A 26,531-nucleotide genomic window follows, 5' to 3' on the forward strand; every position below is an offset into this window, starting at 1 on the left:
AAGGACAAGCACACAACATGGGACAGAGTAGGCTGGATCTCGAGTACACATTACATAGCATTATATACATCACCTCATACACATTATAACGATCTAATGACCATAAAGCATTGAAGTCTATGCACCATTCGTACTAGTTTTCCCTTTACTCATCTTCGCTTCCCTCCTCTTCTTCAACATCTCCATCCGGGCTTTCAGCGAAGCCACACGCGAATCTGCGTCTTCCCTATGAGCGAGACGGGGTACGTTAGCACGTGACGCACATCTCCAATATCAAGGTAAAGAGATCCAAAGACAGAGTTAAGAGCAATGGAGGCGAGACTTACTGTGCCCTCTCCTCCTCCTCTAGACGCCTGACAATCTCCTCCCTTTCCTCCCTCTCCAGCCGTTCTTTCCTCTCCTGCTCGCTCTCTTCAGGTTCTTCCTCCTGTACGTCCTGTTGTTGGTCTTCAGTAGGTTGGGCTATACGCACAGGTGCAGCTTCGTACGATGTCTGAGAAGGTATGATCTCCTTGTACGTCTTCCTCTTCCCTTGATTCTGCTTCACCTGGGGTTGAGCGGTGGATGTGGTAGAAGGGGTGTCGTCGTTAAGGGAGGATAAGAAATCGTCTAGCTCCGTATCTCCAGTAGATTGATTTGATTGAGTAGTAGGCTGAGGTTCTGGTTCAGGTGATGGTGAATTTGATTGAGGGGCAGGTTGATTCCCCGAAGAGAAGAATCCAGCAGGTAAGTTACCTCTTCCACCTTCTTCCTCCACCGATGTATTCTGTATCTTGGCTCTTTTGGAAGACTCTCCTTGTCCTTGAGGATCTGTAGCCTGGGGTAGTGGTCTCTTACTCTTTGCTTTGGCTTGGACCAACTTCTCCTGTTCTGCTTTTTCTCGAAGTACGGACTGACGATGTTGTTTTGTGAGTAAGTGGGCATCCCATTGTTTGACTATGAACGCAGCACCAAAATACATCAGTATTTCCTCACTTCTCTTTCAAATGATAATGTCATAGAGAGGGGACAATCCCTTCCTTCAGTAAGAGAATTGTTCCAATGATAGCTCGTCAACTCACCTGGCGTAGCGCATATCGAGCACCTCAACACCCCCGCAGAATTGTACGCGGCGTAGGGGTGGGTGATTCGCGCTTCTGCCTTTTTGGCCCGTAGGAGTGATTTTGCGTCCATTGTGTGGTGGTCTAGGATGGGTGTGGTGGGTAGCGACTATACGAATAGAACTAGGTAACATGTATAAAGTCGCAAGGGATACTACAATGTCCAAACAGCTTCAGCTTGACCTTTGATTCTGTACGAATGATGGTGGAATTTGATTCCGTGCTTGGTCCCTCCATCCTCCACTTTGATCGTCCACCAGGACAGAAGACAACCTTCTCTCTTCTCTCTTTCTTTCTTCTTTGACTGTTTCCCACTTCCACCAATCAGATCATCTAGCAGCAATCATGAGGATCAGAAGTGTCCTCCCATACCTCCTCTACTTTGTGGGGGCTTTACTAGCAGACACAGAAATAATCAACTTCCATCTTCCCCTACTTCCCCCTTCTCCCACCGAGCGAATATCAATACCCGAATCCCCGTCAATCCATTCAATGTAAGTCTAGCTTCCCGATAAGACATTCCATGACCCATCATGAATCTGGAACTGACCACCAAAGAACGCAACAAGAACAGATTAAAACCCTCCCAACCACTCATTACCAACCTCTCATCTACCTCTCCCGAACTGCACTTCCTCCTAGATTTCGCAGAGCAGGATAAGCAGTATAATGGATGGACAACACGAGTCTCATGGCCTGGATCGGCAAGTCCTCCCTATCTAAATCTCATATACCCACCACCTGTGCGTTTCTGGTGATGTTCGGATATCTCAGCTGATAGTATCTCGTACAGTATCCCACAAGAATCAGTATAACTCCGCCTGATTCTTCACTTCACATTTCGATATCAGGTACACCCCTCTCACCCAGAATGCCTCATCCGCTCTTATCATATCTGCCCTCACCCTTGAAACCCATCTTCTCCTCAACGCAAGCTCAATCTCAATCTCAACCTCATAGTATACAAATTAATCGAGAAGAAGGTTTCATCACGCCTATATCGATCATTCTCGAACCCCTCATACTGGGGATGATACCGCGCACTGCAATACCCACGGTGTATCTCATACTTCTAGGAATTCTCATAGCGGGACTGAGCTTGCCCAGGGCCTTTCGATTGATCGAGTATCTGATTAATCAATTCAACGATGATGAGCTGAGGGGTACCAAGAAAGTCGAATAATTCTCCAATACAATACCCATACATGGACATGAATGCATTTGTATATTACAGGATTATATAATACAAGATACCTTCTTTCTCGTAGATGATTTTCCCTTTCGCAATAAGCCAATGCAATAATCGCTTCACAGAACCACAGCCTCCTCGACACCTTCAAGCTCCTCCACCTCCTCAGGCGTCAGAACATTATCATTCTGGTTCTGTGTGAGTCTCGGAGGGACATGCGGTACGTTGCTGCCATTGATTTTCTTACGTCGATTGGCAATGATCGGCCAGAAATCCTCTTCATCACTTATCGTAAACTGAGGGAAACCAATTCATTAGTGATCAAAAATAAGATCAGGATTCACGTGCATATGATCCTCTCAGATATTGCACCATAAGACAAGGTTGAACAACAAGGAGGAAATGTTGGACGAGGAGACAATGGCGTATGGATGATGGTAGAACGCCAACTCACCTCAGATTTCCATTCGACCCTACCAGGCAAAGCCACTCCAAACGGATTAAGATCCATACCATTCCCATCCGATCCTTTACTGTGCCTCGAGCCACTCATGGATATACGTCTCACCGCATGACCATCCGTTCCGTTAGGATTGGTCGAGATTGACAACTCTCTCCTCGAGGCAGCTTCGATAAGGCACGGTAGTCGGCTTGACCCATTTACATTACTCGATGAATGGGATGGTGGTTTCTGCGTTTGGATAGGGATGGAACTAGGCATTTTGGAGGTTGCACTTTGCGTGGTAGTGATGTGATTGGCAATTGGACCAAGTCTGTTAGTCAATGATCCATTCGTCGAGGGAGGTATTGGTGTTTTTGGAAGTGTTGATGTTGATGTTGATTGTGTGGCTTTTGGAGCTAGTGGTCTAGCATTCAATAAAGGCTGAATAGGTTGAGTGGGTACAGGAGGCTTGAAGAATGATTTTATACTCTGTTGAATGTGAGTATGATTAACCATTCTCGAACTCGGCATCGCTTTCGCTTTCGACAGACCAGCTAATGGTGTCCCATCTGGGGTCGGTATGATCTGTGTATGTGTTTCTGCGGGATTGATTCTCCGAGTTTTCGTCGAACTAGGTTTGATCACCTCCAGCGAAGAATCAGGTTCCTCCTCTTCTTCGGAGCTATCGATAAGTACCGCAGTACCGGGTGAAGTACCATCCACACCTGTCGTCTGACTATCACTCCTACTTCGTTTACTATATGTCCTCACCACTCGGTTAGATCTCCTTTCGACCTTTGATGGGGTTTCTTCATCAGCTACTGATGCGTTGGTAGTAGAGGTACTAGGCAGAGTAGCCCGACGTTTACGTTTATTGGACACCGAGATGGACGGCGGATCTCGGAGGGCTGCTACTCTCGCTGGAAGGACTATTGGAGGGGGAGTAAGGGATGGTGAGGGGGAGGGGGAGGTTCGAGAGGGGGTAGAGAGTCTCGAAGAAGGGTGTTGGGGCGTTGGGATTGAGCTTCTGGATCTGTTAGGAGACAGATGATATGTTGGCGTAACTATCATTATAGACCACCGTGATATCGAGATCTCGGTCGTACAAAAGCACGAGCGAAATTGATTGAGGACAGAGAGATAGATTACTCACTTCTTTTGCTCGGGCGGTAAAAGCTCTTGAAACCTCTTCATCAAAGCTTCCCCCTCCCTTATCAACTGGACTTTTAACCATTCCTCCCCCTTTTCCTTGATCTTCGCTTTCCCTTTCGCCCATTTGTCGACCCCGTCTTTTTGCTGCTCCGCCACTGCTTGCTTCTCGTTGTCCTCTTCAACCTTGGTATCACGTGCCTCACCATCAGTACCAGACGGGCCAGTGGTATACCTCTGTAGTATCGTATTGACAATCAAAACCCAATTCAATTTCGGGATATTCTTCAAAAGGTCCAATCTTGATTTCATCTTGTACCTCTCGAATTGCAATTTCTCTTTCTCCCTTATACGTTGTCTTTTCTCGAATACTTCGTATTTACGATGCAAGGCGATATAGTATGAGTCGGAGGTATCTTCCTCAAGCTGTTAAAAATAACAATAATACGGATATGCATCAGCGATAGTCCTTACTTGCATACTAAACGCATGGATAGGTGTTGTAAGGATGACCTTCGCGAACTCACCTCCTCACCTATCCCACCCCTTCTCAACCTCTTCACCGGACTAGTCACACCCCTCCCCTTCCCCACAAATACCATCTCCTCCCTAGCTTCTTCCCTATCATCTTCCCCAGCTTTCACCATCACCCACTCGGGAACTTCTATCTTCTCTTCTTGCCCCAGCCGACCCTCGCCTTCCCCGTCAACAACAGACTTCCGACGGCTCGGAGTGAGGGTTATACGCGGGACATTCAGGTCTTGCTGGTTCGTCGTGGACGGTGTGGGAGGTGGGTGAACATGGGACAGGGGGAGGGAGGTGAGGTGGATTGGAAGGGTTGAGGGAGGGATCGTGGATGGTTCAGCTATCAGAATCACATATCAGCATGAGTCGTTCTGCCCCCACGTTTCCTCAGTACACCGCAAGATAGAGTGGTGAGCTACAAAGGAGATTCAGTGGGAATAGTACCCACCCCACCTCTCCAACCAATCAATAATCATCTCCTCGACCTCCCTCATACCCTCCCCCCCACCTGCTGACCGTCTTATACGAGCAGGCAAGACACGTCGTTCGGTCACCTTTCCTTTCCCTTTAACATCTTTCTGTGTCGTATGCCCATGCCCAACTACACTGCCAGTCGAGTTGGAGTGGGACGGTCCAGCTTCGTTCTCATTCCCAACCTCCACGTCCGTGTCGGCGTCGCTCCCGTTCTCTTGACCTCTACCTCGTATTGGTCTGATTCTGCTGTTTGCTGAAGATGTCGTAGTACTAGTACTGAGATTGGGTAGAGAGCGTCGAGGTTGAACACGCTTTATAGGTGACATTGTCCTGCATATCTCCTGGACCACTTTGATTGTCGGTATCGTACACCCCAGGGTATTGAGACGAGGTGAAGCTACGTCGAAGAAAGGAATGGACTGCTGAGTAATGAACGATTCAGAAGAATTGGTAGTCACGCCAGATCGCGTGATGATGAGTAAGCAACTCCGAACGATGCTTTGAGCTGTACAAGGGCGTCGTGCTGATTCAGAGGTATATAAGACAGGTGTAGTGGAGATATAGCTGGATGTGTTCGTTATGTTATTTTGTTAACTTGTCTGACGAACGCGAAGGAGGAACGAGTAGTCGCAATAAATTGAATAACATCATTATTTCACTGGAATCCATCATCACCACTCATTACTCATTACTCATCGCTCAGCGAATACATACACTACATCCATCCTCGCATTACTCCTCAGCATCGATTCAAAACTCGGATAGATCATAATCAATATGCCATTGCTAGCTAACCCGTGAGTAAATGATGATACTTGGGTAATCTGTTTCCCCTTGGAACCTCTACTCGGAAGCTGATCGAACAACCAGATACCCGCACGTATTCAACTCCCTCAATTCCACCGACTCGCCGGCCGTATCGTACCTGGTATTCTACTCGAACGTGGTGAATGGTCAGATGTGGTGTCCTGTGGGTGCACCCTCCCGTCACTCGAGTTTCAAGGATCTAGGTATTCGTGGTCATCATGGAGAGTAGTAACACTAACAGCTTCATTTGGGACGACAGGACTGTAGGGATGTGGAAAGTACGATCAAAGAGACTTTTGACGCCCCCGATAAACCTAGTAAGTCATCCTTTTACAGCTCATGAGAGTTATGCCATTGTGCAAGTTAAGACCCCATTTGACCAAAGTGTGTATCGTTCAGAAGCTATCATATATTGGGTAGGCGATAGACCAGAGTAAGTCGTATCTGGTATGAGACGGCTCACAAACGACCACCGTACTGACACACACCACCTCAAAAAAAACAGATGGCGAACACCCAAGAACAAAGCTCGAGTAGATTGGGATGTGCAGAGTATACCTACCATCCTGAGAATCGAGAATGTACGTTCGTCCATCGCTCTGCAATCTCGATTTCCGAGGGCAAGAACCAGAAGATCCTTCGAAATGTCGAGTACAAGGATGATAATGCTCATGTCTCGATATCTTATAGGGCAAAGAGACCGCTCGGTTGGTTGAGAGCGAGATATTAGATAAACAGAAGCTCGACCAATTCCTCAAATGATCGTTGATATGCAGCAACACCTCCTTGTACACTGAAAAGAAAAGAGAGAGCAAGAATAGGCATCGAGTTGGAAGTAGCATCCGGTGATATCGATACATCTCGAAAAGGGCTAAGACATCTATCTAATCTATAAACAATCAATGTACAAGCTATACAGTATAAGGTATACAGTTGAACATCTCTAACTCAATATATGAATATCTTTATCAATCGATACAATGTCAATCTTTGACTCCCTACTGCCAGTCACCACCACCCACTTACGGAAATATGTTGAGAACCAGCTCATCCGACGTGTGGTGCACCAGATCATCACGACTTCTTACTTTCCAGCCAACCATCTTTTGGTTATTCTTCACCATCCACTTCGCAGGAAGACTCAAGGTATCGCGCTCTCGTGCTCATATCAGAGTCGCACTGAACCTCTTAGGGGAAGTCCCAGGACTAGAGGCTCTCGAGCTTCCCGCAGATGAGGAAGAGAGGGAAGGTACGGAGGATGATCTGCGCAGGTGTGTTTTGTGGTATGAAGGGGATGGTGCGATTGTACGATGCGAATCCGATACCAGTCGATGGAAGGTGCGTTCTCTCGAAGAGGCGGCGTTGGTGTCCATCTATCAACAGGTTGGGGTTATCAGTGTCATGTCCCTCATCGAATATCACGGAACCAAGGGTATGTTGATCAGCTCACCTCATATGGAAGATCCAACCCCAAACCATCTATACCTCTCCGGCTTCGATTTGTACATTTCCTTCTTCTTCGCCCATCATCCCCCTCATCTTCCTCTGACTGAATCAGATTCCAACCCTCTATAGTTTTATGATCTCTCACGATCTTCTCTGAACTCTTCCTCTCCTCCTCATCATGAGCATGTCTAACCTTCCGTCGCCTCTTCTCCCTCTGCTCCTTCAAGTACGCCACATACTCTGCCTGTTCCTTTTCGTCAGGCGACAGGGGCTCTGTAGAAGGAAGGGCGGCGAGAGCAAAGGCGAATACCAGCGATGCGAGGATGATGGGCATGGTGTGGGTAGACCGACGGGGTATGTTGAAGCAAATCGGAATGTGCTGTGCAGGGGTGGATCAAGATGAGCAAGCGGAGGATAGTGTGAGAGCACGGGATGCGTACTGGTGAGGGGGTGTCTATTGATGAATACTGTCTTCAGATAACTGATGGGGTTCGCTGATGTATCAGTCCAAGTGCTTATAGCAAGATGATCAGGTTTGAGAGAAGTAGTCGAGATAAGCTTTGTCATCAAGATACAAATACAAACAACATCGACCTGGTACAGTATCATTTTCCACTAGCAAGCTTATAGATGAATAAAACGTCGCACCATAGAACTGGTTCACCTCTTTTGAATCTACCACGAGTAGCTTACTTTTTAGCGTCTAATCTATGATGGGAACATTACTTAATCGATGTTACCCTGAACCTGTTATGGTAATACCCCATATTAATCTAGGGTCATACCGCAGATATTGATACCGCATACCGCCGGATGCAAAAAGCGGATTTTCATTCGAGATGGCTGAGAGACGTCCACAAAGATAGCTTGATTCGTACATCTTATCCTACAATCGTACTTGTGCACATCATCTTCATATCATTATCGTTATATCCACAACAATCCCAGTAGCTTACTTGCCACCAAGATCCTTAATGTACGCCTCGATCTTCTCCAGATTGGCTTTACCAAAGATATCTTCATCCGATCGAGCCTTGATCTTCTCATTCGATTCATCTGCAGGTTCCCCCGTGTTGACTGTACCATCAAGCAATCGAATTATATTCGCCGAGATATGAGCGGTCTACAGGGTATCATCAGTCAGCTTGTCGATGGGCTAAAGAGTGTCCACAACCACCTGGTCTCAGCTCACCTTCAAGATCGCTTCTGACAATACCGGTTCATCATCGATCGTTACCTCTGACTTGCTTTCTCCTCCGTGTCCATTCGGTTGTCCGTTAAGCTCAACTTGATCTTTGCTGACGTGGCTGGACGAAGTTTCATCAAGGTCCACCTTCGATGCGATACTAGGAGTCTCGCCTTCTACCACTCCACCTTGGACTCCGTCTTCTTCATTTCGTCCATTTCTTATACCCTCATCCTCCACTTCTCCTTCTCTTTCGTCATAATCATCTTCCGCTTCCCCCACCCCATTCTCCTGAATATCCATACCCTCCTCTCCCCTCTCCTCTTCTATCCTAGCTCCTCCCACTCGTTCAGCTCCCCCACCCAACTCCTGCGCCAGCCCCCCAACAACACTCCTCAACCTCTCAATCTCCTCCCTCAACCCACTAATCTCATCCCGCACATTCGGAATCATCACATTCCCTCTCAACATCTCCGCATTTGATCTAAGTGGGGGTGTGGGGAGGGACGAGTATTCGGTAGAAGAGGTCGTGGTGAATCTTCGATTGTTTGGTGTTGAGAAGATATCGTGGGGGTGGACCGATGAGGATCGTCTTGAAGCTATTGGTGATTCCATGTCCGGTACGATTACGTCGTTCCCATTCGCAGAATCATTTTGGACTTGATCTTAGGGATGTTCGTATAATGGTGATCCCCTCCTCTCCACCTCTATTTCTTCCAAACCTGCGTCATACTCGTCATTCACCTCACTCTGATCATGTTGAGGTCCTTGAAAAGACGATTCTCCCATCTGCGCTCCTAATTGGGAAGGATCCGCCCCGAAGAAATCAGGAAACAAACTTGATAATTGATTCCTAACGTATTCCATCCAAATCTCATCTTGGTCCTGAGACAGACCCACTTCATAGCGTATTCGAGCTTCCTCTTCGGGAGAAAGCTGTTCTTGCGCTAGTCCTATCACCTCTTCGGTGTCTTCCTCTCTTTCATCATTCCCACCCTGATCTCCGTCACCATCAATCACCTGAGACTCATCGTCCACTTGTCCTGGAGGACCTCGAGATTGAGATTGAGATTGAAAAGCATATTGCATAGCACCCGAGATCCTCCTTCCTCCCGGGATGGAAGGCTGCTGATGTACATGTACTGAGCTGATCCTACCTCTGGGCAGGTCGGAGGTGGAGCTTGATCGTGGAGGGGTCAGGGTGATATCTTGGTTGGAAAGGGATGAGACCGCTCGTGGGTGGTTGAGAGAGGATATCCAACCCTTGAGTCGTCGGTTCGCTATGGGGTATCGATGGGGGGGCTTGGGGGAGGTGGACTTGGGCAGGAGAGAAGGAGTCGAGGGTGAGGTCGGTGCATTGTCGTTGGGGACAGGGATGGAAGAGGGATAATCTGATTTATCATCCGATATAAGGGGTGTAGATGACACCTCTTGTCCCTCCTCGGTAAGATCCTCTCTCTGGGAAGTAGTATCATGTCGAGCAGTTGAACCAGGAATAATATCGTCTTGATGTTCAATCATCGATATCTCCCCAACAGGGGAAAGCAATCCATCAACGTGATCTTCCTCTTGCGCTTCCTCCTCGTTGACACGTTCATCACCTCGACCATTCACAGCTTTTTCTTGATCTCTCCATACTTCCGAGTCATCCCCTCTCTTCTCCTTCCCAAGTCCATCCATCAGTTTCACAGCTACGTCCTCCCTTGTTAACATCTGTACGGATTCTTGCATTGAGGGAGGGGATGGCGGATCGCCAGTGCGGGTATTGCTTTTGAAGTCTTGTGAATCCAATTTGAGAGAGGGAGAGGTGGTTGTGGTGAGCGGCGACATGATGGCGGAGGGGTTCAGTCAGTAGATAGTCTGTATGTCATCGAGATGAATTATGCAGAGATGAGTACTAAAGGGATGAGTACAATATATACATGCCCCTCATTATGTTTACGCGTCAATGCTTGATCGTTGACACATATGCCCATGCTCGTACCTCATGTATATGTGGGTCCAAGCTCAGAATATAAACAATGTGACGCGGTGATCAATGCGTAAATATAGCAATAGCAGTAGCATACACGCAGCTGCACACAACAAAACAACCACCCTGATCTATACACCTCCTTTCGCCCCCACTCACCATCAACCTGTCACTCATCATTACTGATCAAAACACCTTTCATCCTCGTTCCCATGAAGGCATTTTGGATAACACTCGGCAAAACAGAAATAAAAACAAAAACAACAGCACCCGGGATTCCCAAGTGGTCCCCCACCTTGGTACTAACCGAGCGATACCCAGGATGGCTTCGCAGAGCGGACGGGATGCGGCATTTTCTAGGTTCTATGGCCGTTGATGGGAAACTGGGCTTTTTGCTGCTGTCTCATAACTTTATTGAAAGATATGAATAGGGTTTTTATGCAGTCAGAGCATTCTGTAGGTGCTGAGCAGGGTAGTAGGATGTTTTATACCCATATCAAGATGGGAGATGTGTGTACAAGGAATGAGTCCTGAGTTGCCACATGCATCCAGTTGTCAGGCACGGATAACCAATTACTGATGAATGTTTTGACGACCGATGAGGTGCTCCGGTCATTTATTGATCTATTTTCACTTTGAATATCATTCGATATCATATTCATCGTTGATTACACACCCTGCCTACACTCCTTCACACCGTCATCGCCATCACCAAGGAGCGATCACCATGGCCTCTTCTTCCCGTGTATCTCACCTACTCAGGGGCATCCGACCCATCCCCCACACTTCGACCGTACAACCAATAAGTAAACGATCAATAACATCCCTCTCGACTCGACAACGCCCAATCCCCTCGTTTCTCACGCAGAACACTCAGCTCAGATCATCTCCCGCTTCATCATCATCATTCACACCGATATTGAGAGGATTTACAACCAGTAGCAGACGTCAGACGGAACAAGGGGAGAAACCGTGAGTATACATACCAAAACCAATTCTGATAGATCGGCACGCTCTTCCCACCTCTCATTGCGGTACACCTGTAACTGTAGAACCGACCCGAGATGAGCTAATGTTCTGTCTTTGGTGGACTGATAGCGCCTCGACCCTCTCTCCAGAAGAATACGAGCAAGTCTCTGAACGAGATATGGATATTCTGCATGAGAATCTGGAAGTGTACGTAGAGCAGTTTGGGCAGAATGATTGGGAAGTGGAATATAGTGTAAGTTGAGCGCAGGTCCTTCCTTCCTATGAGGTATCTTTCCTTTTTGTCCTCACTTTCAATGTCAATGATCAAAATCAAACTAGATGAGTGTGGTCGAGCTGATCAAGTGAACCATTCTTGGTATATCAACATACAATCATCCTACCATATATGCTACTCCTCCTTCTCCTCTTGCCTACCTCTCCCTCTCCCACTACCCCATCATCTAAACCACCCACCCACACAGTCAGGCGTCATGACCCTCCTCCTCCCCCCTCACGGAACATACGTAATCAACAAACAACCTCCCAACCTGCAAATATGGATGTCCTCCCCCGTATCTGGTCCATCGCGATTCGATTATATCTCAAGTAAAGGGTGGGTGCATCATCGAGATGAGTCGATAGTGTTTAGTAAGTTATTAGAGGGGGAGCTGAGAGAGTTTCTGAGGAAGAGTGGGAAAGAGACGGAGGCGGAGGAATGGGATGGGACGGGGTTGTAGGTTGTTGCGTTGGTAGTATTGAGTTGGAAGAGGGGAATGATCGTTGGAGGAATAAGCGAAGTGGACCGTCGTCATATTCGTGTGTATGGGGATGTACATACATCTCGGTGGGTTCACTGAGGCTGATATTCTACATAATCAGATGATAGATGATATGAACCATAATCAAAATCAAAATCAAAGATAGAACTAGTAAACTTCAAGAAAAAGATAAATATTGAATATATAATCACTCCATCAAGATATAACAACATCGTACCAATCTTTTACCATTCCGAATTCGATTTCAGATAAACTAAGGTGACTACTCATAGTAATATTGATAATTCGGCTCAGGTTCAACCCTATTCACATTCCGTCTTCGAACTCGTTCTAACACCAGGGACGAAACATCAGCAAGTACAAGAATGGCTCAGCGGAGAGATCATGTGGACATACCCTCTCGCGGCGGAGCGATCGCCTTGCATTCTGGGACTTTCTCGATGTGTTGATCGAGCTTATCTTTGCGGCTCTGATGTAGCGATATCAGCGATCATCCTCATTCTCTCACTTCGTCAATAAGCACAAAACTCACGAAACCCTTTTCACATCCCGGGCAGATGAATGGCGTTTCACCGGCTATTACAAGAAACAAACCCAATCAGCTTGACATCTTCTGAACTCCTAAAGCAACTTAGTACTCACTATGCTTCGATCTGGCGTGACGCTGGGATTCATCCCGTCCAATTCATTCAATCAGCTGACTCCGCGCATACTCACATGAAATCCCGACTCACCTCAAGATCATTGCGCCGAGTGAATGGCTCATCACACTCGCCACATATGAACTTCCTCTGTATGCCCACCCCGCACCATCAATCAGCGTTCCCTTCATCAAGTGTGATATTAAGGGAAAGTACTCACACCAGTGTAATTAGCCAATTTCTGTTCTATCCTCAATCTCCTGGCTATTCCCATACCCATCACACTAGTTGATGGTCGTCTGTTCCCTGATTTCAATCGGGGCCGACGTCTCCTGGACTTATGGATAGGTTCCGATCCAGGACGCCAAGGATCCGAAGGTCCCAAGGGATCAGAAGGAGAGAGGAGGTAGGGTACTCTGGTCAACAGATCTTTCTTTAGGCTTCTGGAAGATGTTGAGCTAAATATCATCGAGTCGTTTGAGACGTTGGTCGACTGATGTCCCATACTTGTGGATACACGAGATGACGTTGGGACGCTGTGGTCTGGTCCAGAGGGATAGGACATGGCGAACGCGAATGTATCGTGCTGTTGGGTTGGCTGTCTGTTTAGATCTAAAACAGGATTTGAGTGTTGAGTCTGAGGGAGACACGTATCGAATTGAAATTTGGATACTTCCTTTTCGTCCGGACCGAAGGGGACCGCAGATCTGACTGTTGATAAGGCTGTGTTTGGCTGAGGGATGCTAGCTAGGTTTTTCTCCTGCATGGTGGGTATGGTAGAAAGTCGTGGTATTCCAGAAGGTATTAACCTAGGTCTCCCCTGTTCTCCCACCACATCGCTAAAAGGCAATGGTCTCTGTTCCGGAGGGATCCACCCAGTGATCCTAGGCGGAGTGGGCAACCTCCTCTTGGGTCTAACCACTCTGGAAGTAAGCATATCCAAAGATGGTCGGACCACAAAAGTCGGTGTCGAAGGGATGGGGGTAGGGAGGGAGAATGATGTGGTGAGAGGTGTTGATGTAACAGGTTTGTAGCCTTGTAAAGTAGGTGATGAAGATGTGTATCGATGTTGATGTCCCAGTAGTAAGATTGGAGGAGGTTGGTATTCGTGGGTTGTTGGGGAATGATAGGAGTACGATTGCCACGTTGGTGCAGAGGTGAATGTCTGTCTGGGGGTGGTAGGTTGAGTGGGGGGCGTGGTGTATACTCGAGAGGTAGAAGAGGTATCCCAGAGGTGCGGATTGGGATTCTCGCCATATTGTGGGGCTGGGGGACGAAAGCTTGGTGCGAGGGAAGAGCTTGAAGATTCTGGATAGAAGTTGGTTATACTATTCAACATCTCGCATGATTTACCGCTATCGTAAGATATTTGAAGATGAGGTTGAGGTTGATTCGCCACTTCGCTTTGACCCCTCTCCATCTCACAGGGAACGTGCCACATCCCATTCCCACCATCATGCAAATGCATATCCTGCATCTTCCCCTCCAAGCTTGATCCTCCAGCGATAGGCCACGTATAGCCTCTTTCCATGGTTTGTCCTTCTCTGATCACCATCAAGGGGTATTCGGTTGTCGACGAGATGGTACTCTCGAAGGATTGTTGGGAAGGGAAATTCGCCACTTCTGGTAAACTCCCTTCGGTGGGTGAAGATGGTGGGATACTGGATGAGGTTTCCGGAAGGTAGGGTGGATAGGGCTGGTAGATCTCTGTTCCCGGAACAGAAGATATGGGAGAGGAGGATGGAAGAGTATAGCTTGATATGGTCGGAGGTGGTATTTGTTGAGTGTCGAACGATGAGGAGATGGAAGGGTTGTAGGGGTATTGATAAGGATACGAATCTTGATAGTCTAGATTCAGATTGATCGTATCTGTCTGTGAGGATGGTGGTGGTCCAAGTACATCTGGTTGAGGGTATCCTGGGTGATGGTCTTGGTAAAAGGCGGTAGGGTCGAAAGGGAAGGAGGAGGAGGATGGAGGGAAGTAAAAGGAATCGTAAGATGATTCCGTCATTGATGCTTCCTGTATTATATCTGCTATCTATCAATTAATAGCTCCTTCGAAGGATGAGGGGAAAGATCGTGTTTATTGCTAGGGCGTGTTGGGGCAGATGATACCGCTAGTTTGGGTAAAGAAGCTTCGATAAACTACCTACACAAACAAGCAAGCGAACAAAGGGATTGACGAGTGGTGTTCTCGTGAGCTCCTCTGGGCGCCTTTGTTCGATTTGCCGATAGCCCCAAAGTGTTGGGTGAGTCTGGGCGATGAGAGGAGCGAAGGGCGGCAAATGCGGGGTATGAAGGATGAAAGGTATATAAAATACGAAAGAGAAGAGGATTGAACGAAGATGTAAAAAGTTAAAAAAGAGAGATATAAAGATAAATGATGAGAGGGAACGGACGTGCTCACATCCCTCTTGTTTCCATATATATAGAAAAGATGGGTTGGAACATTCCACTCACTTTTCCAAGAGCATTATTCTCCTAACTACCAAGCTAACAACAACGAGTGTATAACTTTATTTTTGTTTTCTCCTTCTCCTTCACAGATACTCCAACATCCACCTGGCCTTGTTCTCCAGGATGATGTCTCTGGTGTCATGCGAGTATTTATCCTTGACGACCTGATTCATCAAACCAGTAAACACATGAACATTCCTTTGAGTATCATCCTGATATCCCACAAAACGCTTCTCAGTAACTTATTGCCCAATTCAGCCAAATAGTAACAATGTACGCTCCACCCAACAATGCGGGAGAGATGCGTTGTATCATTGGAGGAGAGGAGGAACGGGAATGATGGTAATAGTGATTTTGATGGTGATGACTGATGGATTGATAGGGTTCTCGCCCCTTTTCTGTATTTTCGTGTCTCACAAAAACGCTGATCTATCTGTTTGTCTGCTGTCTGATGAGTGAAATGACCGTGCCCGCTTTGTGTATTTCCCTCGCTGCCACCTCATGGTATGAATGACTAAGACACCTCTCCTTTGGCTAGGCAGCACTGACGCTGTGCATTGCGCTTTGATCGTTGGATTTACAATAGCACAACTCTGTTTATAATCACGATCAAAGTGGGGTAAAGGACATGAATATGAATATATTGTAAACCTGTGTTGTCAGTCGAAGACAGGGGAAGGTCATGTAGAATTGTACGATGCAGAGATGTTTGCGAATCCCAAGAATTTGCATGCAGGTTATTTATACAATCAGTGTGCCTATAACATTCGATTAAGCTTATCAATCAACGATGTACTACTCTGCAGCCTTTAGCCTTTCGTCTAGGATTAAATGCCTCATACCTCAATCACCGTTCATCAAAAGAAGCGCTACGTACAGCTTACACAATGATCCGATATGAGGAAAGGAACCATCATTCTCCCACCTTGCTTGACGATACCTTACGATACCTTTCGGTAAAACAGAGTTTGGTCTTACCACTCGACCACGAATCGGCTAAAAGCCAAAATCGTTTGCTTATCGCTACGACACTGACACTTTTCTCATGATTGTTCCGTTGTGATCGGTCTAATCACATTCGATATGATGAGATGGAAATCATTAGCAGGAACCATCATCAAACATATCCATATCACCATGTATGTACGTTGGCCCCTCAGAGATTGAAAGTGGGGAAGAGTCATCAGTAATCTTTTGATCCAAACTCTGACTACGCATTGATGGTTGATAGATTGATTGATTTGGTTCCTATCACATCGCATCGCTGCGCCTGGATCCGAACCGAGACAGTCGAAAGGTCAATCAAATCAGAGATACATGATATAGGAAACATAATTCGTCAACGCGTCACTCCAGATCACTTATTATAGTCGTACCAATCTACTAAGTTTGGTCATATAATATAATAACAATCACTCAGGACTCCCACTCATAAGTGGTCGCTGCGACATATCCCTATGACCAGCCGTAATGAAACTATCACTCTGGATAATCGAATCAAACTGGACTTTATCCATTGGTCTTTCGCATCTTTAAACACGGAGTATAAACAGTGATTAGCTTAGCACTACTGGCACAGATCTCCGTTGCCGTTACCGTCTGTGCTATACATATACCTCCGAGTTGACACGCACCTTAACAACCAGAAAAACCATTCTTCCACCGGTCTCAGGTTCAATACCAACCTGTTTATCCTATGTGCGATGACTGTGATGAAGAATCCTCCTACCGCATCGAGGATGTAGTGGTTCGCCGTCGCCATGATTACTACCAAGATGAGGAGAGGGTAGAAGATCGAGATGAATCGCATGAGCTTGTGGGGGGAGTAGATGAAGAGGGATAGGCCGCTGAGCCAGTAACGACATATTGAGTATCTGTCTCTTGGTGTATGAATTACGAGAAACAATCCGACTCACATGACAAAGCTATATCCAAAGTGAAGTGAGGGGAATGCGGCGAGTTGATTTTGAAACTAAGCATGTCGTCAGCTTACTGATCAACCTACCACAAATCAATTGGGCAAGCTGACTTTGTTTGTTGTCCAAACTATATAAGAGAGATATCACATCAGCTCATCCACCTTACACCTCCAAGACACTGTACGAATAGATCAACTCACTACTAGCAGCCTTCCCAGCATGCAGCGTATCGACATACCCAAATTCTTCATAAGGTAACAATCTAGGTGGCATACAAGGCCAACTTGAGAATACGATGAATGCTAGACAATTACAAAGTACCAAAGTTCTTCTCGTAGACTGGAAGATGAGTGGGGAGAAATACCGGTATGAGTATGCCATGAATGCTATAGTGGCGGGAATATGGACCATGGCGTATGTTCTGGGGTTGATAGAATGAGATTGAATTACCGTCAGCTTTTGGCCACTGTGAACGAAAATCATCGCGAAGCGGAGTAGGAAGGGTTTGGATAAAGCAAAGTCAAACGTACTTGTTGAAAAATGTCAATAACCATCCATGCTTCATCACAAATCTCTGTAATCCCAGTTCAATGTCTAGATGAAAGGCCTGCTCGATGTGGACGAGCTGCCTAGCATGCTTTTCAGCTAAGACTCTGAAATCTGATCCCATCGTTAATGCCTGGATGGCTCGGGCGATCTGATATATCCAGTAGCTACAGAAGCCAAGGTATAACGTCAGCTCAGGTATCTAGTCGAAATGATGACCGTGTCTAGGAAGTGAGAAGGAAGAACGAATTTCACAGAACATCGCCAATGCCCTATGCAGTATATCTCATAGAGCAGAAGTACCATCCCCCTTCGCTACAAGTTGCGTTATCCATTAAAGAATAAGAGGAAGAAACACCACTCACGTCAATAACCAATACCAAACCTCCAACAAGAAAGGAAACATCCCCAAAAACCTACTCAAAAGGTTCATCCTAAACCTCTCATTGGAAGGTACCTTGACTGTCCAAACAAGAAAACGCATCTCCCTACAATTCCATGAATTGTCATTTAGCGAGTTTGAGGATGGGATCGTACCTGCTGAGGTGTAGTTGTGGGATTGTACGATGTCGGAGGGTTTGCGGCGGTTCCATAGACATCCTATGGTTAGGAGGGAGGCGACCACTGGATGCAGCGAAGAACGATATGATATTGAACGAAGGAGCGGGAGGGAAAGGTCATTCATATGGTGTTATGAAGTGGATGTTTTGATGGGGATTATACCAAGGAGGATTCGTTGAAGGCAGAATATCGTCAGCTCAGCCCATAGAGTAGGAATGTAAGGAAGACTCACAAGCAGGTTCGAGGATATATGACAAAGCGGGTATCTCATCAGGTTTTGACATGATGAGTTGTTGTTGAGTGGGCACTGGTGATCGTACAGTATGGGATGATTGTATCTGGGTATCAGATGTGTGACGAGCGTAAGATGAGAGTAACGATGAGAATGATGATCGACGAAGAAGTCAGAGTGTGGTGTCAGAATGAACGAGGAGAGGAAGAAGGATGATGATGTTCAAAGGAAGGCAAAAGAAGAAGAGAAGTAGGTTTGTCGAGAGACGTCGAACGCATAAACGTACGACACGCTTCAGAGTCGAGGATAGATTGTTTTGTTTGTTTCAACGAGTTTTGAGCGAAACGAGGATAGGAGAGGAGAGAGGGTCGTTTGGAATTGGAATTGATTGATAATAATGATATTCCTTTTCTTGGCGATATCCCCTTGTGTCTATATCACAGGTGGGAGGATGGCCGTGCAAAGTGAGTTGAGTAAAGTTACTCCTCACTGTCCACTCAGACGGGAGGATCGGTCTCACCGAATCACCATCAACCCCAGCACGGCGAGTATGCCCGAATCTTGTCATCCCTCCAATCGCACCAAACGAGGTATGCAAGGTTATGTTCGCATGCCCGATATCGTATTGTATGGTCAGGAGATGACACATATCTTAAACTATTCCAGCATACGTCAACCAGAGTAAAGTAAGCTTCTTAACGAAGTAAGGAGTATGTGTACAAAATACTCCATAGCTTCTATCCGGATAAGTCGGACATCTTATAGGTATAGCTCCTTTCATGTCTTCTAAACTCGGTACTAACAACCCAGATCCAACGGAGCATACTCTCGATCTTGTGTCTTGTGTTCATAATGCTTACTCGCAGTACTTTCCCACCAAAGGAGTGTATACAACACGTACAAAAGGCAAGACAAGGCAGATAAGTAAGGTACATGGTCGTGTGAAGTGGACGACGTATGTGGAGGTTTTTTGCTAACATTTCTCATGTACCCTCAAATCTTCGCCTGGATGTCGCTGGAATCGACCTACGTGGTTCAGTGAACAAGAACCGTCAGACATAAATGTTTATGAATAATCGGGTGCCGATGATGCGTGATGATAGGTGTTAATGGAGGATTACCGGTATGCAAAGTGAATGATGGATCAGTGGAAGCATGTCAGTCGGTCTGGTATGGCCTCTGATAAATGGATGTTTTGGTTTATTAGAGTGATTAAAAGATGTAACCAGTTACTCTTGACGCTGATTCCTTTCGGTCATTATCGCATGAAGTGAAGTGAGCAATCCACGCTCACGACGTATCATCGATGATACCAATACCAACATATTGTACAGAAATCATCCACCTCTCCTCCCAACGCATCGTGTTAGCTTTTCCAACATCTGACGCGCCTGTTTCATCCAATTGACCTAGGTTCAGTCGCCAGCGCCCGTACGACCAATGAACTCGTCGTCAAGACGAACAAAGTTCGATACAGAGATGTAGTCGGGATGTTTGGAATGGATGTTTAGCAGCCTTGTGATCTCAATCCCCCATGCACAGAATAAATGGTATGATTGATATTCAGATACCCCAGCCAATTCCCCAAGCCATTCAGTCTCATTGCAGAAAGAGAATGTTCGGATTCGGTGCCTGATCAGCTGGGATGATGGATGATCTGAAACCGCAAACGTGCTCGACTCAACTCTGCACACGGGTAGTCAAGAATATCCCATTCTACTGTTTGTCTCGATATCGAGATATCAAACTCGAGACTTATTTGTATCATAGTCCACCTCGTCCTTGTGCTTAAAGCACACCGTAGCAGCGACTGTATTTTTCAGCCTTCACACAGAAGGAAGGAAGGAAGGAAGGACAGATCGCCTCTTATTACGTCCCGTGATCGAGATGAAAGTCGGTCACTTCGCATCATGTCAAATCGAACCTATACCCACTACGTCTTTCAGCGCTAATCCCGCTGTGATGGAAGAAGGATTAACAGGGGCCCGCAAAGTCAGCACGCGTAGTTCCCTCCTCCAGATACGGCCGAAGCACCCCTTCCTTCCCAAGTCTGGACCTCGAACAGGGATATTTCGAGTAAGCTCTTCAACCCCGTTGTTGGGATCTAGAAAAAGGACTGTCGGATCCCGATTACGCTCAAGATGTTTGATCATGGTTTTAGCTGGGTTTGGTTTGGTACTTGGGGTTATGGTGATTCTAACAGGCTGTTGGGGAGGAAGAAAGCAAAGTTGGGCGAGGGTGAGTCTATCATTTCACCACAAGATTTGACGTACGGTGTTGAGAAGAGGAATGGCTACTCATCCTTCTATGTAGCATCCCGATTGGAATATGCATTATGGCAAGAGTAAGTATCACTAGAAATCTACACTGCTCGATAGTATAAATGCTGACTCATTCGTAGATCCATCTTCCATCCCGCATGAGGTGATACCAGCGAACAGTCATAATGATGAAATGCAGGGATCAAACGGCTTGGTATGATTACCCCTTCGACGGTTCAGTATCAGTCATGCTGATTCTCACGTTATGTATTGGTACAGCAACTAGCCCTAAGTCTAGGATACGGTTACATCGAGATAGACACCTATCTTGGTCCCTCCCCACATCCCAATACATCTTTGTCTTTGCCAAACTCAACTCTCGATCCCTCTTTGACGTTGTTGGCAGGACATGATCCCAAGGACCTCAAGGCGCAGAGGACACTGAAGGAATGGTATTTCGATCCATTACTAGATATACTAGATGGGAATAACAGGAGATGGAATGGGTCAGAAGATGGTTGGACGGGGGTGTATGAGAGGGATCCGAATAAGGAAGTGGGGATATTGATTGATATGGTGAGTCTGCCTTTATCTCATCACACTTGTACCTCAGTGATCTCAGGGGTCTTCTAAGCTGATCTTTGCTAATTCGATTTAATGCGACAGAAACGCGATGGTGATTTGATCTGGCCATACCTTCTAGACCACCTCCAACCCTTCATCTCGAGGAACTACCTAACGTATTACAATACCACCTCATCAACATGGAACTACGGCCCACTCATTATCATTGGTACCGGATCTACACCAATATCCAAAGTATATCACTCGGAATTCCGCTACATATTCTACGATGCTCCCTTAATTCATCCCGACGAACCACTTGTGATACCCAAAAGCAATGATGGACCGTTTGTGAGCACTGAGTGGAGTAGGGAGATAGCTCCCATGGCATCTTCGAAATTACCTTTGAAATACTACCTCTCAACCTTACCTCATTTCATCATTTCAAGGAAGGGTAGGGATACCCTGCGATGTAGGTTGAAGGATTATACGGCCACTGCTAGAGAACGGGGTATAAAAAGTAGATGGTGGGGTGTAGCTGGGTATCCTAGGTGGTTGAAGTTGCGTATGTGGGAGGTGATCTGGGAGACGGGGCAGGAGGTTTTGAATACGGATGATTTGGCGGAGTCGAGGGTGTGGTTGCGGGGTAGGAAAGATGGAGACAGAAGGTTGGGTAGATGTTAGATTCTTTTCATATTTGGTGTCGAGTGTATAGGTCTAGTAAGGCACTGTAGGTTGTAGATTGTAGGTTGTAGGTTGTACAGGGACACTGGATGCCGTGTGTACGTATATACGGATGTATGTACCATTATGGGAAACCAATAGTCACCCCACACTAGTCGGTGTCATTGCACCAAACTCGCCTGCTATGCTGTTCTCTTTTCATGATTGGTACCAGGGAGAACACCATAGAAACTTGAATGCACCGTCATAACCGACTATCTACATGTTCCTCTATCTGAAGTGAGAAAGATAAGATTATTATACAACTTTGTGTAATTTACAGCAATACTGAACTTGCTCGATCTGACACGGATTTAACTAGACCGCTACCGTCTCACCGTTTCGATTCCATAGCTTCCAACTGAGATACCAAGTCGTCCATCGGATCTGCTACCTTGCCTTGATGACTTTGGTCCGGACTGAGGGTATCGAATAAGGAGATAGATGAGGATGGAACAGGTAGATTGGGTTTGGGAGTGCTCGAAGAAGGAAGGAGGACGGAAGAAGGGTTATATCCCGGTGCTATTTTCCTCAGAGCATCTTTCCTATAACACACATGAACACTGCATTAGCACCGACATTTTATCCCAAGGCTTGACGACGAGAAGAGAAGTGGGAAGTGTAGTGTTCAACTCACTCTTTCTGCTCCTCCTCTACTTCCCTTCTATGCAGTATCTCCGCACTCCTCGCCTTCCGCTGGGTGATGCTTTCTGCCGGTGAAGGGTGGATCGAGAGGACGTGCTCTTCGAGTGTGAAGGGGTAGACAAACTATCAAATACCGTTATGTCAGCTGGTCTACTCTCTTGTATCATTATACCACTCTGAATAGTCTTATATGGTTGACATGATCATGCTAGCTCATTCAGATGGATATAGTAACTCACATAGGCCGTTATGTCTTCTGGCAACGGATGGATATCATTTGGCATTTCAATCTAAATGCGCAAGGGCTTAATCAGCCGTGGGTCACTCGGTGATCAATTCACACCTCGTGATTCGTCAGAAACATTCATCGTGCTCTACTCACAGGCTTGGGTAACCACAGAGAAGGCGACTTGATTAATGGGACAGTAGCTGCCGCGGCATACTGGGAAGATATCGGGCCTGTCACCGAGAGAAACGGTTCAGCTAGGGGGTTAGCGTAATGGGAGAAGCGCTTCATACACACCTATATCAGCTGCTGTGACCATTCTCGAGGTTGGGTTGATGAGATCTTCGATGTTGGCCAGATACAATATGCACAGAGAGGTGACTAAAATGCATATATGGATGACACAGAGCAACTTCGATGACGATAACCAACCTAACTAAGGCACAGACCGCCTACGAGTATCAGCGGGATCAAATTTCTATTTGTTATTGTTTACGGTTTCAGCTGATGATGAACAAGCATTAGAACCATCCACTGAACTGCTCAAATTCATTTTCTCCTTTTGTCCTCCTCATCAATCAGAAATCATCTGCATACGATCCACTGCTCAACATCCTATACTTGTCTTTCTGAAAAACGATTACAGCGACATGTCAACAGTCACATCCATATAGCCCATATTTGGTGGAAAAGTGAGATCGAGCCAATTAGTACGGTGTAATCGAGAGATCGATCATGGGAGGGGTGTCTTCAGCACTTGATCCAGCTAGGGGACGAGGGGTGAGTTTGCGTCTCACCATCCATCAACCATCTACCATCGGTACCGCTTTCTCATCTCGATAATGGATCACTGGGGTATGAACTGATAGAAATGCAATCGACGTAGGTCATCTCCGTCCCTGATGGGTATACCACCCCCTCATTCCCTTCGCTATATATACCTACTGTAGATGATACGACCAATCAGAGAGGTATATTCCTATACGAGGCGGAAGGTGAGCTCATGCTCTTCTACCATCTACATCCCCTAGACATTGCCGTCACCAGCCGAAGACACACAAGCTATCTCGATACCAAATACTAATTCTGTGTAATGTTCAGCAATATGGCATTTCACCTTCTACTGGACTCTCCTCCTGATCGGCTCACTATTCCTCATCTGCTCAACCTTCGCTTCCCTCACGATCTTCCTAAACCTAACGACCTATCGCGATAAGCCTGCTACCCCGACTGTGGGCGGTCTCACGTCTTATCCTCATAGTGAGAAATCCAGAAGGAGCAAAAGCAAGAAACCACCATTATGGCCGATATTGATATTACCTATCATATCTATCGTGATCGCTTCTGGAATCAGCTTGATATCGGGTACGGTAGTTGGTTTTGCACTTGCTGCGATCTACTCGGCGGGAGGATTTAGCATGTCCACGTGAGTTCAGCGTCTTAGCCGATCTTAGCTATTCAACGTGGCTATCTATACGTCGATGTGGGCGAGCAATAACTAATCTGTGCTTGCATGGATATGATAGTTGGGTACCATTCTTATGGGGCCTGATCCAAGTTCTTGTTCTGATTATATCGTAAGTCCATTCATCACATCGAGTTATCGACCAGGCGGTCCGAGCGATCACTAATCAAATGATTCTGTAAACTCAACATAGGAGTTATTCCACCCTCACATCAATCTTATAATACATACCCATACATACGTTCTTGTATAATCTTGGTTGTAACAGTATATCCTCTCTTCGGATCAGACCGGTCTCCTATAATGTAATACATGCACGCCGTCTACCAGTGACTCGTCGTAGGGAAGGGGATGGTAGGTAACAACCGTTACCAAGGAACTGAACTTCAAACGAATACGAATACTCACTACAAATAAAACCTCACCACTTATCGTATCTTGGCGATTCCATCTCCAATTAACATACCTACTCATCAAGATGCATAGACTGACGGTACACACATATATCATTCAAACTGCGGATAGAAATTGAAGTTGATTTCCCCATCTCTGCCTGGGGCGAGTCATTCTTACTCAAAACTTTCTTTCCTCCTTCCTTTCCTTTTTTTAATCTATTCGAAAAGCTGCTGGTCAGTGGAGTATCACCTTGACGGTTCGATATCTCTTCTTTCATTCGTGGTGTTTTCAGTCTGGTACTTCCATTTTCTATTCTTTGCTCTGTCTAGTCGAACGTCACGGATAGGGAGAAAGGCCAAGGTAACGATGGGTAAATTGATCTGGAATCAATGGGGGAGATTACTTGCCATCACTTCTGCCGTTTGTGAGTGATCATTGGTACTTCAATGCAGTTTCTTGATTCCGCAGAAGGATGCTGATGAATACTTTCGAATTTAGATATGATCTGGGGTATGACATCTGTCCCTTCCACCAACTTATCATGAGCTGATATGATATTTTATGGTCCCATAGCGTCGTTCTGGGCGTATTTCTTCAGAAAGTTCTTCTGGGATATGGTGTGAGTGAATCCGCATATGCACCTGTCCGCTGCGATACTGATGATTGATTGTCACTCACTCAGTGGAGGTACCCTCGGACCAGCAGGATTGGTGTGAGTCCGCACCTCCCCCGGCTGTCTCGCTCGTCCTGTTCTTCTCTTCCAGCGACATGGATTGAGCTCCAGAAACTGATGTCCACAATCAGCCCAGGTAAAAACACCCAGCCATTAGTTAACCTCGTAGTCCTCTTTCCATTACTACAAACGTTCACCATGGTCCTTGGTCTATTCGCGTTGGCTCTGGAAATGCCTTTACCGATTGTAAGCTTTCACTCTCTCGGGGTTTCTCTCCTCAGCGGAGAAATAGCTTATATTGTATTGGGTTAGCTGGTCAATACTGCGGTCCATCGTTCGATATTGTTGAGAATTATAATCTATTTCATGGCTGGGTCGGTGGGGATCATGGTATATCAAGTGTGTAGCGAAACCCTCTTCACCCTCCTGGTGATATGTAAAATGCTAATTTCTGCGTCTTTTGTCGAGGAAGACAGTCGATTGTGCAATTTACTTTATAATTACCTCTGCGGTTTACGCTGTGGCTCTATTAAAGGGAGAGACTATTTCCGTCATAGGAGAAGGAAGAGACGGGGTCGTCTCGGTCTAGGTACCGAAATTTGAACGGAGATTGCGCGTCGTCTATTCTGTCCAGATGATGGATGGCTTTATGAGGGGGTCATTGTCGGAATGAGATGTAGTACATTTGTCGGAACGCACCTGGTTGCGATTTGATGCGTGTAAAAAATGTAGGAACAACTTCTCCAGGGCTGTTCGTGCACTGTAGCATCCATGTTCATCATCACTGGATATGCATACTTGTTCATTTCTGTCAAACTTTGTTCATTCCTTGCTTGACGAATACTAGAGTAGAGTAACAATCGTAGCGGGATGTCAAGGCACCAGATCTGTTTAGATAACGATTTGATGACGTCTGTTAAAGCGATTGCGAAAGCGAGCACATATGAGAACGACGCACATCCACGATACTCATACGGGATCATCTGATAAGGCAATTCCAGATTCCGGATTCCCACTTCTGCATAGCAGCTACGACGTCAAGTGATACACACACCAAGCGTTGAGATTTCATGGATTTATCTATAAATAGTCTTGTTTCCCCTATGAACTCCTTCATTCCCTTGGTACTAAACTCGCATTGTTGCTCTGTTACTTCTGATACTTCATCATCTTCTTCCTATTGG

General features: G+C 46.2%; 14 protein-coding genes and 1 non-coding gene across 15 annotated transcripts; 6 read left to right on the forward strand and 9 right to left on the reverse strand.

Moving 5' to 3' along the window:
• Nucleotides 1-117: 117 nt before the first annotated feature.
• Nucleotides 118-1,173, reverse strand: I302_109097 (uncharacterized protein; the record flags this gene model as incomplete). The annotated part of the gene is made up of 3 exons (XM_019194826.1): nucleotides 118-226; nucleotides 327-936; nucleotides 1,062-1,173. The coding sequence occupies 3 exons, from the start codon at nucleotides 1,171-1,173 to the stop codon at nucleotides 118-120; spliced, it is 831 nt and encodes a 276-aa protein (XP_019043662.1).
• Nucleotides 1,174-1,633: 460 nt separating this feature from the next.
• Nucleotides 1,634-2,283, forward strand: I302_109098 (uncharacterized protein; the record flags this gene model as incomplete). Its single annotated transcript, XM_065870796.1, has 2 exons — nucleotides 1,634-1,804; nucleotides 1,894-2,283. 2 exons carry the CDS (start codon nucleotides 1,634-1,636, stop codon nucleotides 2,281-2,283), a joined length of 561 nt encoding a protein of 186 aa, XP_065726868.1.
• A 125-nt stretch (nucleotides 2,284-2,408) lies between these two features.
• Nucleotides 2,409-5,205, reverse strand: I302_109099 (uncharacterized protein; the record flags this gene model as incomplete). The annotated part of the gene is made up of 5 exons (XM_065870797.1): nucleotides 2,409-2,585; nucleotides 2,744-3,764; nucleotides 3,885-4,306; nucleotides 4,408-4,745; nucleotides 4,854-5,205. The coding sequence occupies 5 exons, from the start codon at nucleotides 5,203-5,205 to the stop codon at nucleotides 2,409-2,411; spliced, it is 2,310 nt and encodes a 769-aa protein (XP_065726869.1).
• Nucleotides 5,206-5,656: 451 nt separating this feature from the next.
• Nucleotides 5,657-6,448, forward strand: I302_109100 (uncharacterized protein; the record flags this gene model as incomplete). Its single annotated transcript, XM_019194829.1, has 6 exons — nucleotides 5,657-5,676; nucleotides 5,750-5,849; nucleotides 5,946-6,003; nucleotides 6,086-6,119; nucleotides 6,192-6,267; nucleotides 6,377-6,448. 6 exons carry the CDS (start codon nucleotides 5,657-5,659, stop codon nucleotides 6,446-6,448), a joined length of 360 nt encoding a protein of 119 aa, XP_019043665.1.
• Nucleotides 6,449-6,849: 401 nt separating this feature from the next.
• I302_109101 (uncharacterized protein) lies at nucleotides 6,850-7,466 on the reverse strand (the record flags this gene model as incomplete). The annotated part of the gene is made up of 2 exons (XM_019194830.1): nucleotides 6,850-7,059; nucleotides 7,137-7,466. The coding sequence occupies 2 exons, from the start codon at nucleotides 7,464-7,466 to the stop codon at nucleotides 6,850-6,852; spliced, it is 540 nt and encodes a 179-aa protein (XP_019043666.1).
• A 618-nt stretch (nucleotides 7,467-8,084) lies between these two features.
• Nucleotides 8,085-8,933, reverse strand: I302_109102 (uncharacterized protein; the record flags this gene model as incomplete). The annotated part of the gene is made up of 2 exons (XM_019194831.1): nucleotides 8,085-8,255; nucleotides 8,325-8,933. The coding sequence occupies 2 exons, from the start codon at nucleotides 8,931-8,933 to the stop codon at nucleotides 8,085-8,087; spliced, it is 780 nt and encodes a 259-aa protein (XP_019043667.1).
• A 51-nt stretch (nucleotides 8,934-8,984) lies between these two features.
• On the reverse strand, nucleotides 8,985-10,148 carry I302_109103 (uncharacterized protein; the record flags this gene model as incomplete). The annotated part of the gene is made up of 1 exon (XM_019194832.1): nucleotides 8,985-10,148. One exon carries the CDS (start codon nucleotides 10,146-10,148, stop codon nucleotides 8,985-8,987), a length of 1,164 nt encoding a protein of 387 aa, XP_019043668.1.
• A 399-nt stretch (nucleotides 10,149-10,547) lies between these two features.
• I302_109104 lies at nucleotides 10,548-10,665 on the reverse strand. The gene has a single exon (XR_002022043.2). It is a non-coding gene; the product is annotated as a 5S ribosomal RNA (ribosomal RNA).
• Nucleotides 10,666-11,017: 352 nt separating this feature from the next.
• Nucleotides 11,018-11,996, forward strand: I302_109105 (iron donor protein CyaY; the record flags this gene model as incomplete). The annotated part of the gene is made up of 3 exons (XM_019194833.1): nucleotides 11,018-11,262; nucleotides 11,389-11,512; nucleotides 11,742-11,996. The coding sequence occupies 3 exons, from the start codon at nucleotides 11,018-11,020 to the stop codon at nucleotides 11,994-11,996; spliced, it is 624 nt and encodes a 207-aa protein (XP_019043669.1).
• A 304-nt stretch (nucleotides 11,997-12,300) lies between these two features.
• Nucleotides 12,301-14,690, reverse strand: I302_109106 (uncharacterized protein; the record flags this gene model as incomplete). The annotated part of the gene is made up of 6 exons (XM_019194834.1): nucleotides 12,301-12,368; nucleotides 12,435-12,507; nucleotides 12,571-12,614; nucleotides 12,681-12,702; nucleotides 12,773-12,829; nucleotides 12,900-14,690. The coding sequence occupies 6 exons, from the start codon at nucleotides 14,688-14,690 to the stop codon at nucleotides 12,301-12,303; spliced, it is 2,055 nt and encodes a 684-aa protein (XP_019043670.1).
• Nucleotides 14,691-16,548: 1,858 nt separating this feature from the next.
• I302_109107 (uncharacterized protein) lies at nucleotides 16,549-18,446 on the reverse strand (the record flags this gene model as incomplete). The annotated part of the gene is made up of 8 exons (XM_065870798.1): nucleotides 16,549-16,666; nucleotides 16,771-16,983; nucleotides 17,053-17,108; nucleotides 17,166-17,182; nucleotides 17,256-17,476; nucleotides 17,586-17,768; nucleotides 17,967-18,225; nucleotides 18,395-18,446. 8 exons carry the CDS (start codon nucleotides 18,444-18,446, stop codon nucleotides 16,549-16,551), a joined length of 1,119 nt encoding a protein of 372 aa, XP_065726870.1.
• Nucleotides 18,447-20,281: 1,835 nt separating this feature from the next.
• I302_109108 (uncharacterized protein) lies at nucleotides 20,282-21,903 on the forward strand (the record flags this gene model as incomplete). The annotated part of the gene is made up of 5 exons (XM_019194836.1): nucleotides 20,282-20,632; nucleotides 20,708-20,738; nucleotides 20,796-20,869; nucleotides 20,935-21,231; nucleotides 21,322-21,903. The coding sequence occupies 5 exons, from the start codon at nucleotides 20,282-20,284 to the stop codon at nucleotides 21,901-21,903; spliced, it is 1,335 nt and encodes a 444-aa protein (XP_019043672.1).
• Nucleotides 21,904-22,276: 373 nt separating this feature from the next.
• On the reverse strand, nucleotides 22,277-23,132 carry I302_109109 (uncharacterized protein; the record flags this gene model as incomplete). The annotated part of the gene is made up of 5 exons (XM_019194837.1): nucleotides 22,277-22,487; nucleotides 22,580-22,710; nucleotides 22,827-22,877; nucleotides 22,970-23,046; nucleotides 23,111-23,132. 5 exons carry the CDS (start codon nucleotides 23,130-23,132, stop codon nucleotides 22,277-22,279), a joined length of 492 nt encoding a protein of 163 aa, XP_019043673.1.
• A 416-nt stretch (nucleotides 23,133-23,548) lies between these two features.
• Nucleotides 23,549-24,502, forward strand: I302_109110 (uncharacterized protein; the record flags this gene model as incomplete). Its single annotated transcript, XM_019194838.2, has 5 exons — nucleotides 23,549-23,593; nucleotides 23,700-23,808; nucleotides 23,915-24,239; nucleotides 24,340-24,390; nucleotides 24,472-24,502. 5 exons carry the CDS (start codon nucleotides 23,549-23,551, stop codon nucleotides 24,500-24,502), a joined length of 561 nt encoding a protein of 186 aa, XP_019043674.2.
• A 538-nt stretch (nucleotides 24,503-25,040) lies between these two features.
• On the forward strand, nucleotides 25,041-25,936 carry I302_109111 (uncharacterized protein; the record flags this gene model as incomplete). Its single annotated transcript, XM_065870799.1, has 6 exons — nucleotides 25,041-25,098; nucleotides 25,248-25,293; nucleotides 25,357-25,386; nucleotides 25,479-25,593; nucleotides 25,660-25,746; nucleotides 25,820-25,936. 6 exons carry the CDS (start codon nucleotides 25,041-25,043, stop codon nucleotides 25,934-25,936), a joined length of 453 nt encoding a protein of 150 aa, XP_065726871.1.
• Nucleotides 25,937-26,531: the final 595 nt, after the last annotated feature.

The sequence above is a fragment of the Kwoniella bestiolae genome, chromosome 8 (genome assembly GCF_000512585.2).
Source record: "Kwoniella bestiolae CBS 10118 chromosome 8, complete sequence".
NCBI lineage: Eukaryota > Fungi > Basidiomycota > Tremellomycetes > Tremellales > Cryptococcaceae > Kwoniella > Kwoniella bestiolae.